The 15,789-nt window shown below is 39.6% G+C and overlaps 1 protein-coding gene across 4 annotated transcripts in view; it reads right to left on the bottom strand.

Annotated features, from left to right (window-relative positions):
• MCC (MCC regulator of WNT signaling pathway) overlaps window positions 1-15,789 on the bottom strand; it is a 207,293-nt gene that overhangs the window by 160,307 nt on the left and 31,197 nt on the right. Inside the window, exon 1 of one of the 4 annotated variants that reach the window (XM_054186295.1) lies at window positions 354-2,372. The exons of the other annotated variants lie outside the window; for them this stretch is intronic. Coding sequence (XP_054042270.1) covers window positions 354-410 — 57 coding nt within the window. The 5' untranslated portion in view covers window positions 411-2,372. Of the gene's footprint in view, window positions 1-353; window positions 2,373-15,789 lie in introns of those variants that run through there. 4 annotated transcript variants of the gene reach the window in all.

The following is a 15,789-nucleotide window of genomic DNA, read 5'->3' as shown; positions in this document are numbered from 1 at the left end:
CGCTCACCCCACTTTCCTCCTAAATTAGTCACCATCTGCTTAATCTCAACTGAGATCTCCATATTTCACCTACTGCAAAGATAAATGTTGGGGATAAACACAGCTCTTGGGAGGCAAGGCAATCTCTGCTGCAGGATAACAGGAAAAATGTCTCTACGTGGTTACAATCATTTGCTTTTCACCACTTATTCAGAGTAAAGCAGCAAAAAAGTTCAGGTCATTTCCTGACTGGCACAGCAAGTTACAGCAAGATACACATTCTATTAATTTTTAATTGCGTTGATTGCAGACTGAAAGCCCAAAAGGGGAGCGTTCCTTTTTAAAGCATAAAGAAGGGCACTGAAACTGCTTACCTCACTGAGCTCTGCAGGGGAGTCATTTCCATATTTCATAGCAACTCCAGAATTCATGATTAGACTTCTCAAGGCTTGACGATTTCTGCAGATTTTAATGCTTCGAAGCTTTGTTCAACTGATTCAATACTTTCTTCTCCAAAATTTTTCTGTCTTACACATTTTGCTCTAGACAGCCATTTTTACTCCACATTGATAGTTTAAATTAATGATGCAAGATCTTCTCAAAGAGCCACACTGGTTTTGACTTCACAGACAATCCATTGCTGCGAGAGAACTATTAATATTGTGAAGTGCTCTGAGAACGCAGGGAAGAAACTGCTTGCCAGGATCCCAGGGCTGTCTTAGTCCATCTGCAAGGCGTGCTTCATCTCCGCTGTCTGTTTTATGCTGCTCTTCTCCACAACTCTGTTTAAGGGCATCTCCCAGCGCTGCTTAATGCACTCAGAAAAAATTGATGAGCTTCACGCAAGTTCACAGAGAAATTAAAAGGCTGCTACAGTCTTCAGTGTTGAGGGAGGGAGAAGGGAAAAGAGAAGAAAGCTCCCCTCCCCGAGACAAACCAACGCTGCACTTCACGCTGAAGTTTCCCCTGCCAGTGAGCCTGGAGTTTAAGTGGTTTATGATCAAATACAGCTGTCTTGCTGCTGGCTAAAGGGTGCATGGAAGGGGCGGTACTAAAAGGAGAGTGCAAGTGGGAGGGAGAGAGCTACAGAGAGTTCATTTTGGAATTACAGGCATCTTTCCAGCTTTCTGCATGCTAATTACTATACACAAAACTATAAAGATAAGTAACAGGAAATGCCACCTGGATAACAATAAATTGGATTCCTATTTCCCTATTCCCATGTGCGATTAAGTAAGGAAAGTTGGAGGGGCTTTAGAGGGTGGGGGTTGTAACCATTTCAAAAGGTCACAGTAAGCCCCAAAGCACCATTAGAAAGCTGCAGATTTTACGTAACACACTGACATTTTACAAAGACTTTAGGGAGATGCTATGGTAGAAGAGGATTTGCTTTCGAGATTCAACTAATAATCTAGAAAAATCTTTAACAAGCTGGATTTGTAGACATGCTGCACCCATTGCACGAACACACAAACTCCTTTCCCCTTTCCTCCATCCCCTAAAACATAGTGACAGCCTCACACACTCTGTGATACTGGATTATGATGTACTTTTGGAGTTAGAAGTAGGAAGTGCTATAACTCTGCGGAGGAAATTTACCTGATCATCTTAATACAATGTATTATTATTGTGTCAACTTAGAATTCAGAAAAATTCAGAAATTAAGAGAAAAAAATCAGGAAAAAACCCCATGAGAAACACGAATAAATGCTATACAAGCTGTGGCACAATTCTTGCACCCTGGCAAAAAACATTTACATGGGAAATAATGCACTCCAAGAGCAACATTTTGAAAATTATTTTGTGTTTGTTTTTTTTCTTTTCTCCTCTGTTAATCAAGATGAATATCAGTATGCAGTCACGGGGATAATTCATTCAAATGACAATACAGAAAGTGCAGTAAGAACAAGAACCAAGATAAACACATCTATATCGCTCTACAATACTAAAAAGCAATAGCGCTTTCCCTGTCCCTGTCCATCTGTGCCCAGCATCAGGAACTGCAACTCTCCTCTGGCACAAGGGGCAAGGGACATGCCACAATCTCTTTACAAGACTTTTTACTTTTATCCTCCAGGTCTATTTTCCAGCCTTTCCTTTCTCTTTGCCGTATTTGTGCTGTTCTCCTGTTTGCTTTCTAGTAGCCTGCATTTTTAGGTTTCCCTTCCTCTTTTCATGCCCACCTCACGCTGCCTCCATTCTTCGCTATTTTCCTCCTTGAGAGCATCCTCCCCATCTCACCTTTAGATTCAGTTCTGTCTCTACGTTTATTGCTTCTCTGTACATTCCTCCTCACTCATCCGCTTTGTTCCCGACATATGTTTCCATTTATGGCCCCTCAAATACCGGCAAGGGGCTGCACTGCTCTCTGCTGGCAGATGGCTGCTGTCTCAGCCACAGCAAGTGCCACACTGGGCAACCCCCCCCTCCACTCCCCCTCCAGTGGGTAGGAAGCCTGGAAGATGCAGGGTCCTCCGGACTGCAGTGTGGAACAGCGTATCCACAGCAGCTTCGTATGCTGATTTCCTGTGCGTTAAAATGTGATTAACAGCGTTTTACATCCAGGAACAAAGGTACTGTATAACGACTTACTTCATTTCTCGTACATGAGAAAACAACTTCAGTTCAAAAGTTCCCGCAGCTGACACAGTACATTTAAAAATGTTTTATCTTTTCCAAGTCATGCGTTCACAAATGGGAGGGTGAAAAAGCTTTAGTATTTTGCATCACTACCCCTGTTAACTTTCATATTCCTTCGTATAATCTGCTTTGATCTGATCTTTGTCCAGTTCTGTCACACGTATCACAGGTTCACTAACACAGGAATGAGTCTCAGAATTACTGAAGAATAAAGTTCTAAGGTTTTCCTTTTCTAAAGGAAAGACCATATTAATTATGGCTACAATATATTGCTTTTCCCATACTATATCCCTACACCGGCAAATACTTCCCAGCTGACTTACTATAAACAGGCATTCAGAAATTAAACATTTGATTTGCTTTTCTCATTCACCATTGCCACGCACGGCACTATGGATGCATCCTAAGGATAATGGTGCAGGACATTTGAGGATCTGAACTAGATCCACTCTGTACTGTACCCATATGCTGCACAGGATTCTTTTCCTGCCTCTTTCCTGCTCCATACAGTAACATGATGGAAAGAGACAGAGATACTGACTGAAAAACCACAGCAGAATTCACAGTTTCAGATATGCACAAGAACATGGGAGATACACGCAGATACTTTCAGAACAATTTATATTTATATTTTAAAAATCTAAAACTAATTGCAACTCACGTGCAAATTAATGAAACAGTTAAACCAAACTCTGATGATAAATGATTTTACTTTAAGCCCAGCTGACTCCCATTGCAATGTCTGCATGCTTGAACTGAGTGGTACAGGATTACAGATTTCTCATCTGGAAAGCATCAACTGTTACTTTCAACTGACCTATAAGTACTGGCACTGCTTGTTTCAATGTCCTTACAAACTTTGCAGTCATTTCTTTATTGTGGAGGGCTACCTAAGACTAAATGTAATCATTCTTCTAAAATAGTTACTATTATATCACATTTTTAAATACTCAGTACTATCGAGGACATATTCTACCTGAAGGTGTAGAACTTGCTTCTCAGTGAAATGACGTATTATCTAGCACACCCCTGAGACCACTTACTAACTGAATGAAAACCTTACATCACAAAATTAAATCCCCAGATAGACCTGACCAGTTGTCTCCAGGCCGTTTCACCATTTTCAAATACATGCAAGTGATCTAATATGGTAGCAGGGTACTAAGAACTTTGTTGAAGCCAAAGTATATTTTCCTATTGGCTTGTGCCAAAGGCACTCTTCAAAGAAAACAAAGGAAAATCTCAAGTATGCCAATTTTGCATTGCCAGGAAAGAACAGAGTACTCTATGATCCAGCAAAAGAGAGGTGCCTGTTGGATCGTTTGATGACTGACTGTTCATTCTCTCCCCCGACTCAGCTCCTCGCCTAGGGTAGTGATGCTCCCTGGCCCTCAACCTTGTGCCTGTCTTCTTTTTTAGCCTCTACAGTCAGGAAGGGGGTCGAGATGGGCATGGGAAGAGGAATCTCTTAACCTACAGATGTACATTTCTTAGCCCAAGAGGACATGCTCTCTCAGAGGATGCCTCAGTGTGTACTACGTTACAAACAAGAAGGGGGAAAAAAGAAGCTGGATGAACCTGACTGTCACTGAGGCTTTCAGAAACAACATCCGCCAAATGTCTTCTGTCAAGACAGAGACACTGGCCTGGGCTTCCACTCAATCTCAGTGCATTCTGATCAATTACTGCTTTCTGTACCTCTAAAGCACTCATGATGCATACTGCTTGTAGGTAAGTGCATTTGCACTGACAGATTCTTCCCAAGATAATTTCAGAATTATCCAGTAACAACCATTAGGGTGGCCAGTTTGCTGATTTTTGATCTAATAATCCTATGGCCACTCTATTCCATTTGTTTACTCTTATTAAACTGTAGTAAAAGAATCAATGACATGTATCCAAGATTCCCTGAGGAGTCTACCTTTTGATTCTATCTGAATAATCATTTAATAAGATTTACTCTACCACCTGGTGTAAAAGGATTCTTATGGGACAAGATACAACTCTCTTACCCTTCTCACCTTTACTTTTGAAACTGCCACAGAATATGGAAAAAAATAGCACTGTAGTTATTTTACAAGGCTTCTCCCTCACAGTATGTCTCAGTAGTTACAATACTCTATTTCTTAACAGTTACTGGAGCAGGTGTGACAATTGCCACACATGAATGTTCCTTCCTTGTTTTGATAGCTGCAGAGTGAAAACTACAGCATAAAACAATTATCTATTAATACCTATGTATCACATATTCTTCAGCATAGCATGTACCGCTTTCTGAGAAGCAATTTCACTCTGCATACAACATGCACAATTAGCTGATCACAATTCCAGGATGTACGAAATAAAGCCTTCTTGGTTGGTTCTGTGTAATTAGCTCTGGAACTGGAATGCAACCAATTGAAGTCCACTGAGCATTTAGTTTGTGTTTGTGTGTTTCAATACCATCTCTACAGTTAGAGCAGCACCCGGCACAATCCCCCACAAAAATAAATTACACCTTTGAACACTGCAACTCTACTACACACAATTTGAGTACAATATGTTTTTGTTCTCACTTTGGCACAAAATACACAGGTGTAGTGCCAAAGCCTAAATTTCCACAGACAAAATAGTAGCACTCAGAAGGTTAGCATGAATGCTACACTTGGAAGCAAAAATTCAATACAGTAGTTGGATAATGTTTCCAGAAAATTCTTTATTCAATAGCACTAATGCACTATGATTTAAAAGGAAAAGGCTGAAAGGGATGGTAGGTTCTTCTTGATGGAAGATGTTCTCATTAATGTTAGTTAAGGTTATGCACCTAGGTTGAGAGAAAAAAAATTCAACTCATTTGAAACAATTGCAAGTAACCTTATACGAAGAATGAAGCACTCTCTCTGAAGAAAACACATGCAAACTTCTCTTCTTCCCTTCAATCGTACCATCTCGATTAGTCTAAAACAGATAACATGTCAAGAATAATGTAATTTCCAAATAGCACTTCAATCAGCTTCTCTCACCTGTTCATCCTTCCTCAAATACTTAATCCACTTAAAAAGTCATGTCCTTGACCTGACCAGTCTCCTTGGGAGTTCACATTTGATCCCTTTTTCCATTCTCCAGTATTTCACACCATGAAGCCACTCACCAACCTGTCAAACAGCCACTCTCATTTTCTGTCATCTCATCCACAGCCATCACATTCATTTTGACTCCCCCTGACCCCAAAGAGCCTTAGCACCAGGTCAGGACAGGAAAAGGACCAGGGAGTCAATGTGTGCCTGTTAGTCATATTAGAGACTTGTCTGTGAGAACAACAGGGAGACACGGTAGCAATTTCTATGCTCTTTTCATGTTGCAGCCACGTAATTATAATCACCGTTCATTTGTACCTTGCTTAAAAACACTAACAAGGCCATTCTGTAAACTACAATTCATGCCATCATGCTTAGCTTCCTTTCATTGTCCGGCATTCCCTCAGTTCAGTCATGCATTCCACCAGTTATTAACCACAAGGTAACATCACTTATTTCACTTTCAGCCCCTACAGTCTTGGTAGCCATTCTGATTTAACTTCTCTAGAAGCCTTTGGCTTTGCATACTTACTGCACTAAAAATACGACCACTCTTAATAAAATGCCTGTGGGTTAATCCTACCTTTAAGATATCTACTCTTCTACTTTATCAGAACCTGTATTCCCTCACTTTGTTAGTAGTTGTGAACTGAACCTGTTTCAAAAATTCTCACTTGCATAAGAAAGATTCACCAGGACTGGCCTGCTAAGTCTCTCCCATTTTTCCCAATCCCTGATAGTGATATTTCCTTATTTACATTCTCTTCTTACTCCTAAACTCCCTTGGTTTTGTTTCTTGTCCTTCATACAGTCTCATTTCCAGTTCCAGTCCCCACTCCACAGTCATGATCTCATCTCTGCAAACATTTAGCATCCCAGTTCATCAGCTGCCCACTTCTCTTTCACTCTTGAACTCTTCCAAAACATCTACGTGTGGTCAGTCTGTAATTATTTTCTCCAATTATAAGATTTCTCTCCACTCTGACTTACATTACCACTGGACACAACTCTGTGACCTGGATCAATGACCACGTAAGTGCCCACAGTGACACAAAGAAGGGGGAGGGATCCTGGCCCCTGGTTTACATCAGAACTGTACTTGGATGCTTCACCCCCCACCTAGACAAGCATCCCATTTCACCATCTGCAGTCAAGATCTCTCCTGAATGTTTAACAGATGAACTGATGGATAACTTCTGCCTGCATGTGTATGTATATATACGCTACATGTGTATATATAGACATACACATATATATATACACTACATGCGTATATATACACACACGCACATATACATATTTGTGTATATGTAGTGTGTGTGATGTTTGTATATATATACTATACATACTTACACAAACACACACATATATACACTTGTATTATATACACGTGTGTACACACACTTATCTATATAAATAAAATATTTATATAAATAAAATTTACATCTATCTTATCTATATAAATAAAATACTTACAGATGTATGTGTATGTAAGTATTTTAAAGTTTGGATTCACCGAAATGCTCCATTTGAAACATTTTCAATCAGATGAATTCTGGCAAATGCAAGGCAAGTGTCTGACAGATCCCTACTTGAAGCTCTACAAGACTTTTTGTCTGGCATGAGCATTTAAATAACAGGAGCATCAACTTCACTGAGCACTTACGGGGTTTAGGGAGCTTTCATTTTGGCAGAAATTGTACCAAAAATTACTTCAATGACGTGAACTGAACTGATATATATGAAACCTCTGGTGAATCAAACCCCCTAGTGTTCAGCCAGATCTATTTTATTATCAACAAACTTAAGATTATTGTAACTGAATTCCTACAGCCCTCATCTGAAGTTTATTTTAACTTGCTATCTTCCTTGGCTGCATAGTTTAGTGCCTGCTCACGAAGATCAGCAAGTTAGTCTGCAGATCACTTCTCAACTCCCTATTTACTATCCAGTAAATATGAGTATTTCTTTATTTTTCTAAAGGTCTGTGGTGTTTTTTTTTCCTCTCCCTGGATAGCTAATCATAAAACCCAAGCTCTGTTTTCTACCCACCCATCTGGTCTATAAAATTCAGGTTTTTGCTCTTCTAACTGCTTTGCCATGTACCCTTCAATTCTCTCCCGTGACGTTTTTCCTATACATCTTCCTACATTTAAGCTTCTCATCATAATCTTCAAGACTGCCTTACCTCTGCCTCACTCATTTCTACTTCAGCCTTCCTATCTGTCAGGCTCATTTTACATTGGGAGGGACAGCAAACAACTCTCCTTCAGCATTTATGATACTTCTGACTTTCTTGTATTGTCTGTTTTGTTCTACAACCCAAGACCTGTTTACACTTTTCTCAAGGCTTTTCTCACTTTTTTACTTACTTCAGGTTCATGAAACATGATTACAAAGCTAAAATCCTCTTTACTTTCAAGCCTCATCTGGATAGTCCCTTACTTCATTAAGTTTAGAAATGACTTGCTAAATATTTCTAGCATTTACTCTCAGATAAGGGTCTATCAACCAACTAAACCAAAGCAATAAACAAACCCATTTCTAAAAAAATAAAAATAAAAAAAGTCTTGTTTGTTCTGTCTTCAGAATTTAGAATCCTGGCACAAGACACTTCATCATTATGAAGAAACATCTGGCACCCCTGTAGGTGCTACAGAAGCAAAGACTTTTCCCTCCTTTTCTATAATGTACACCAGACAATCAATTCATGTCAAAATCAGATTCAACCAATAATACACACTTATAATCTCTTTAAAAATTCATAGGGTAGAAAGATTGAATCTCTTTTTCTCCAGTTACTTCCCTAAAATAATAACGTCAAGTAGATAAAGTAATACAAAACTCAGTGTAGGAAATTAGAGATGGGTATTTAACCTAAAGGCACAAGCCTCACTTGGATACATCAGTGGGGTTCTTATTTCATTATGAACTCTTCACAGAGCAGACACTGCCCTTCCCGAACTCAGAGTTTACTTTGATTGCTTCCTACCATGAGAAAATGGGGAGTTTACCAATACATTACAACATAGCTATTGTCATAATCTGTCTCCCAGCTGAGAAGTGATAATGTGGTTTTCTAGCACAAAATGAGGCAATCATGCTGAAACAGTTCTTCTCAAAAAGTAGAACCATTAAGCACAAGAGAGTGCCTGTGCAGAAGTACTCACCTCCCATTTTCTCTGCACTGGCACCAAAATACTTCCCCGAAACAGCTGTGCTGACAACCATATATTCACCCAAAAAAACCCCGGAACGTAAAGAGAAGCAGGGAGTTTGAGCAGTGGTTTGAACAGCATCCTGCACTGCCTCAGATCCATGTCCCAGACCTGACAGTGACAGAGAAACAACTCCAGGGAGCAGGAGCATCTTGATGAATTTAACCACGGCACTGACAGGCTTCTGTGGAAACCCTGCCTTGTCTCGCTTGGTTGGCAGGATACGATTCATCACTCCATTATAACTGAACTAGCACTGAACTGCAAAAGCACTTAAGAGTCCATTTTCAACTGTGCACTGCGGTTAAGATTTTCACTTTTTAATCAAAATTCCTATACATCATGTAACCAAAACATAAGGGTTTAGTATGTGTGCAGAATCACGGAATCACGGAATCTTCAGAGTTGGAAGGGACCTCTAGAGATCATCTAGTCCAACTCCCCTGCTAGAGCAGGGTTGCCTAAAGCACATCCCTCAGGGCTGCATCCAGGCGGGTCTTGAAAATCTCCAGAGAAGGGGACTCCACAACCTCCCTGGGCAGCCTGTTCCAGTGCTCTGTCACCCTCACTGTAAAGAAGTTTTTCCGTGTATTTGAACGGAACTTCCTATGTTCTAGCTTGTGCCCATTGCCCCTTGTCCTGTCGCTGGACAGAAGGGGAGGGGGAATAAGTCTTACCATCTTTTCAATAAATGAGGATTCACAGATGCTCAGCATTGCCAACTGCAACTATGTCAGGTCAACAGTTCACACTCAGAGAACAGGTAGAAAAGCTGGTGAGACAGAGGACCCTGTGACAAGAGCTACATGGTCATCTTTATGGCACATCGGGATCCAGGAGGTTAATGTTGCTTCAAGAGATTAATCCTGGGCCTCAGGTTCAGTTTACCACTGCCAAGCGATGTAATAATATTAATACTATATTCTGTACAGCTGTGTGCAGTGCTGCTGGCCCAACGTACCACCAGGAAAATTGCTCTCCATTCCACACAACTGGGGGGAAAAAAGTTTGGAAAAGTAAAAAGATCTGAACACCTGCATGGGAGCCACAGCTCCCTTAACTACAACAAACAAAATGGGATGCATAAAGACAGTTTCTAAGCAATGAGGCGGGGGTAGATACAAAGTCCTTGCAACTAAGTTGAATTAGAAGTTTTGAAACTTTATCCATAGACCTTCAAAACGTCTACTTACACACACTTGTTAAGACCCCCTTTTCTATAGCACCCGATCGCCACACACCAGTTCCCATCCGATTACAACCACAGAGCTGGGTCAAAACCCATTATTCTGTGCACTTCACCTTCATTACATGCTTGTAAGAGATACTGTTCAACTCTCACATAAAAGATCCAATTAAAAGCCTCAGTCAAAAGGATCTATTAAAAGGCTGCCTGAATGAACGTGCCCTGTGCTGACACCCATCACGTTGTGCAGTGATTGTCTGCAGATGGAAACAGCAACAGAATTTTTTTTTAAAAAAAAAAGAACCTCAGCATATACGCTACTGAAGGGAATTTTCAAGGAAGTTTATAATTTGCCTAACCTCTGTGTCTGCCACCATCCAATAAGTTCAAAAGACAGAAAAACTACATTACCTATAAAACAGATGAGTCCTGGCAGACCTAATCCATAACGTCCATTTTAAGAGAAAAATGAATAACTAAGCACTATTAGAGGGCTATGGAGGCCAGAAATGTATGAACACAATGCAGAATCCTATTACACCTGATGCCTGCTTCAGACAAACAAACTTGCTTACAATGCTGGCTTGAAATCAAAGACAAACAGCAAACAGCTTCCCACATCCCTAAACATAAAAAACATCTGTCAGACAAAACTGCCTTTGTGCCTGCCTTCTGACAAGCCAAGCCTCGCCTCCTGAATCTATATTCCAATAATCAGTTTTTCCTTTAATGGCATTCTTGGATTCTATTTTTAGGCTGTCAGAATGGAAATGATGCTTACTTTGGAAGCAAAAGCACAAAAGGCAAGGCTATCTTGGTCACAAATCTTTTATAAAGAGTAGGGTCTACTGTCCACACCACTAGAAACTTGTTCTACTTCAGGCCTTCCTACCTACTGGGATTCCAGCTGAAGGAATCATTAAGCTACGTTTTTACAGTAATAGCTTTTATTGGCACGAAAACAAATTGTAATACAAGTTGCATGTAGGACATGGAAAACAAATGGCTGCAAGGGCGGGGGAGAGGAAGAGACCTGGCTCCTGCGGTTTACTGTAACAGTATGCACTCGTTCCCCAATACAGAACAGACTCGCCAACAAAACAACTTGGGAAAAATCAATCCATGCACAAATAACTGAATTCTGACATATCCTACAAAGTGGTTATAGCATTGAACAAATTCCCTGAAATACACAAAATCTAAGTTGTTTCTTACCCACACTAGCCTCATGCAGAGGGACTAGAAAGGCACTACTCTCTTCCATCCCAGAAGTTGTGCCTTGAGTTTAAGGGACATCTGATGCCTTGGGGCCAAATTTCCCTGTCTATAAGGGAAGGGGTGGGGAAGCTGGAAGAGAGCTTCCCAAACCATGGAACAAACAGGCTTAATTTAAAAACAAATAAGATTTGGAGACAGGGAAGAGAAGAAAAAGGGGCAGACTTTGGCAGAAAAGGACATACCAATAGTACTGAGTCATAAAACCATAAAAACTTTAGAAACTAGATGAGACACTTTAAGTAGGTTCTCCTTAACAAGGACACCAAACAGAAGTAGTCTACAAACCAGCCATTGATTTATCTTTCACAGTACAGTTCTATCTTCAGACTTCCTTAATACTGTGACTTAAAACATCATTTCGAAAAAGAAATACCTGTGTGATTTCAGTAGAACTCATATTTAATTTACTTCTGATGGCAATAAATTAAACAATAGAGAAAATGGTTCATATTTAGGATGCTGTAACAGTATACCTAGACTGCCAAAAATCTCTATGAAGCCCTTTTTTCCCCATCCCCTACAAAAGTATTTTTGCTTTCTTTGGCAAAAAGACAATCCCTCCTGGTTTTAAGGAGTAAATTTTAAAATCTACATTTACTAGCTTAGTTAAAATGAGCCAAAAATGTAGCTTAAAAAATTACATACACATACTAGGTTTACAGCTTTTGGGGAGGGTGAGTGGTATGGAGTTTTTAAGCAGTATAATTTTTACTCTCTAAACATGCTATCATTACAGTGACTTGTGCCATATAAAAACTTACATACATAAAATGGACAAGCAGACATCTGTTATCAGCGGATAATCTGATCATATCAGTCTTTGTAAGGAAAGACTGTTGGTTACATAGGCGTCCGCTGCTAGTCACAGAGCAAAGGACACTAGAAATATCATCCGGCTGTCTTACAGCCAAACTGGGAGGTAACAGAATAATTGACATATTGTCGAATGGTTTGAAAGAGCCAGACAAAGAGATTAAATTCAGCGTTTTGAATTTCATCATAGAATGTCCTATGTGAATATATGCCAAATACCAAGCATCTCTACAATATTCTCTTGATAAAGTACTGAATACACTTCATAACATTAAGGCATTGCAAGAAATCGTTGTATGTTCAATAGCATGACAGCAGTAGAGAATTAACATGCGAGACACTTAATTTACATTTACACGCATCTCAGAGAACAGAAATGGTTATTGTGACTCAGGATGGAACAGCCCATTAATGCTATTTCAAGCCATTATTCAGAACCAGCTGCACTACAGTCTGACATAAATGTAAACACAACATTACTATCAAGTGTACACTTTTATACCCAAAAGCTATTCACATAAATAGGCCACAGCAAGTTAGGTTTGCCTGATTATGAAGCAGATCATCTAGGTGGGAAAGGAAAAGCCACCTCTCCCTGAAAAATGTAATAGGGACTTTTGAAATATGATCATTTGGTATAAACTACGTCAACTAAAAAGAATAGCTTTCTCAAAGCAATGGTTCTATCTGTCATAACTTGCAGCTCAATGCTCTCAAGGAGGAAAAATTAGCATTGCAAACATTCACTGAGTCTGACTAAGGAAGTGGTATCGCCATAAGAATATCTGTTTTCAGAGAACATGAGACTTCCTAAGACAAAGATATTAAGTTCTCATTTGCTAGTGAGAACGCTGAGAAACTACCACTAATACAACTACATACTGCTTTGCTGTGAATATTTCCAGTATGCCTTTGTACTTTATAAACTTTTGGGTTGTGTACCCAACAGAGATGGTATCTTTACTTGGCACAGAGATTCCACAGAATTAAATTCGGCTTAGTCACCTTAATTCTGCTGTACAGAAAGCACACCCTGTCACACAGATGCACAATCAAAACAGTCCATTCTCAAACTCAAAGTCTTTAGTACCTCCAAATGAGGTACACACACATGCAACTCAGACAGGAATAGCTGAGGAAGAGCATGTACCAGAGTAGTTAGATGCATTAAGAATCTTGTTGCATTAGCTTTCTGTTTTGTTCTTGATGGAGACATTCCAAAACCAGCTCCCCTTAAGACGAGAAGTAAGCGCAGATTTGGCCAGCGGAGCAATCTGCACCAATGCCGTCCTACCTAGACACATCCATCTTGCATTGACAGCACTGCACAAGATAAAGCAGGATTGTGCCTGCTTAGTTGTTGGCCAGAACAACGAGATGCTGCAGGAAGCGATGCTGGCAACTCTGTAAATATGCCCTTCTCTCTGAGTCAGTACGAGCAACCACATCTGTGGCACTTACGTGGCCGCTTTGAGGATGAAATGGCAACACAGGCATCTAAAAGCAGGCAGTCATGAAGAAATCCTACCATGCTTTTTTTCTCAAAATACAGCTGTACTCTTCCTCGCTGCAAGTCAACTATACCCTGGTATATGGGGTTACCCAAAAGAACTCTGGCAAGGAAGGTGCATTCCAAGAGCTTCCAATACAGCTGAAGTGTCTTTGGAAGGAAAAATCAGAAATTAAAGGACCCTGGATTCACACCAGCCCAGGGACTGGATAGTTAAAAAACAAACAACCCATATATCAACATACTTGGGGTCACATTTTAAAAATGTAAGATCTTTGTGCAGATACTTTCTCAGCAAATCAGAGTTATTTACAGTTAAAAGAATGAAGGTATGAGATCATATAGCCGTGGCAAATAAAACAATCTCAATTATCTAAATGTCGCTACTTGTGACAACAAATACATGAATCTTAAAACAACACTGAACTAAGGCAACAGAAACTAACAATACGCACATAGCTTATTATTATATGCACACATTCTACTGGTCTATTTTAACCATGTGCAAGGACAATACAAAAAGGGAATTAAACATATCCAAATCTTATTGCTTCTGTTTATTAAACTTCAACAGAATTCTACTGCGAGATATACCTATCATATCAAGATGCTGCCCTGTGCAATGTTTCCAGAGAACAGGAATACTTCGGCTGCTACAACAGAGCACTATCTCTCATGTTAGCACCACAGGGAACACATCAAGATCACTGCCTGGGCAGTGAACAGATGTGACACCACACGCATCAGCTATTTCACTACAGTTATATGACTATCCACATTAGCGATCCTTGTCTGACTTTGAAGATTCAAGTACAAATTAAAAACAACTCCCAAACATGCACATGCACAAAGAAATCCTTTGAAATGTTTGAATTGTTTTCTATCCATGAAGAATATTTAAATTCTTTACATCCCAATGCAATACAAACAAAGCTCATAAATTATTACATTTGGAACACATGCAATGGTTCCCATCAGAGATATCTGAGGTAGTATTTAACCCACTGGCATGAACAGCTACCTCATCAGTAAGTGGTGACAGGTCATGTTAAAGCTTAATATGACAGTCATAAATATTGGAACCAAGGTGAAGAGCTATAAAGAGAAATGTGTTCTTAATATTTAGGTGTAAAAATGTGAATCTGAAAAATGCTGAGTTACACACCCTATAAAGACTACAGAATAAAGTATTCAGGCAAAGCAAAAGCTGAATATGAACATGTGTTAATAAACCAAAACAGCAAAATGACATGAAATTAACAGATAAAAACATATGCAATGAGTACAAATGGTTAAATTTCAAACAGAACTTTTTAAAAAAATTGCACCACTCCCATGAAGGAATAGCAATAACGCTTCAGAGCAGGTATTATGTTTTTATAAAGCTCTGCACAGCTGTACATTCATAGGATTTCAAAAATGCATTAAAAAATTCACTTTTTAAACTAAGCAAAGTGATAGTGGACTGAAGCTCATTTTGCTTTTGCAAACGGAAAATTTAAATGTCAATGGCAGTGTGGAGACCCCCTGTATTGACTGAGAAGTATAATCTATGCTGTAGAAGCACATAATCACCACAGAGATGTCTTTAGCCTGACTGCATCATTGAAAATCAAAAGAGGAATGTCAGAAAGAAAAAGAGGAAATTAAGTAACAAGAATTGACACTGCAACAGGGAAAAGCACTTCAAGGTGCTGAGAGAAAAGCCATTACATGACTTCTAACCAGAAAGCACCTAACTGATTTGTGTTCACCCATACAATAGTTACCTTGTTAGACCTCTGAGTCTAAAGTCTACACATTTACAAAGAAACGTGAAAAACACTGCTTTCAAGAGTGCATCCATAGGGTCCGTGTAGATGCATTTGCATTTGGGAGAAGCTGCCGGGAACTGTTCATCCAGGAGCAGGATGACACAGAAAGGCTCTGCTCTGCTTTTTCATAAGCGTTCTGAAGAAGATAAACCTCTCTGGTTAACTTTGGGAGCATTCAGAGTTCCAGAGAGAAACGTCCACAACAGAGTCTGTTTTTAAATCTTTGTCCTTCTATTGCACGGCTTTACAAAAAGGAATACTATCAGCTCCCAAAGGGAAGAAATGCAGTTATTAA

This window comes from Rissa tridactyla, chromosome Z (assembly GCF_028500815.1).
Source record: "Rissa tridactyla isolate bRisTri1 chromosome Z, bRisTri1.patW.cur.20221130, whole genome shotgun sequence".
Classification (NCBI taxonomy): domain Eukaryota; kingdom Metazoa; phylum Chordata; class Aves; order Charadriiformes; family Laridae; genus Rissa; species Rissa tridactyla.
This window is presented reverse-complemented; position numbering and strand designations above follow the sequence as displayed.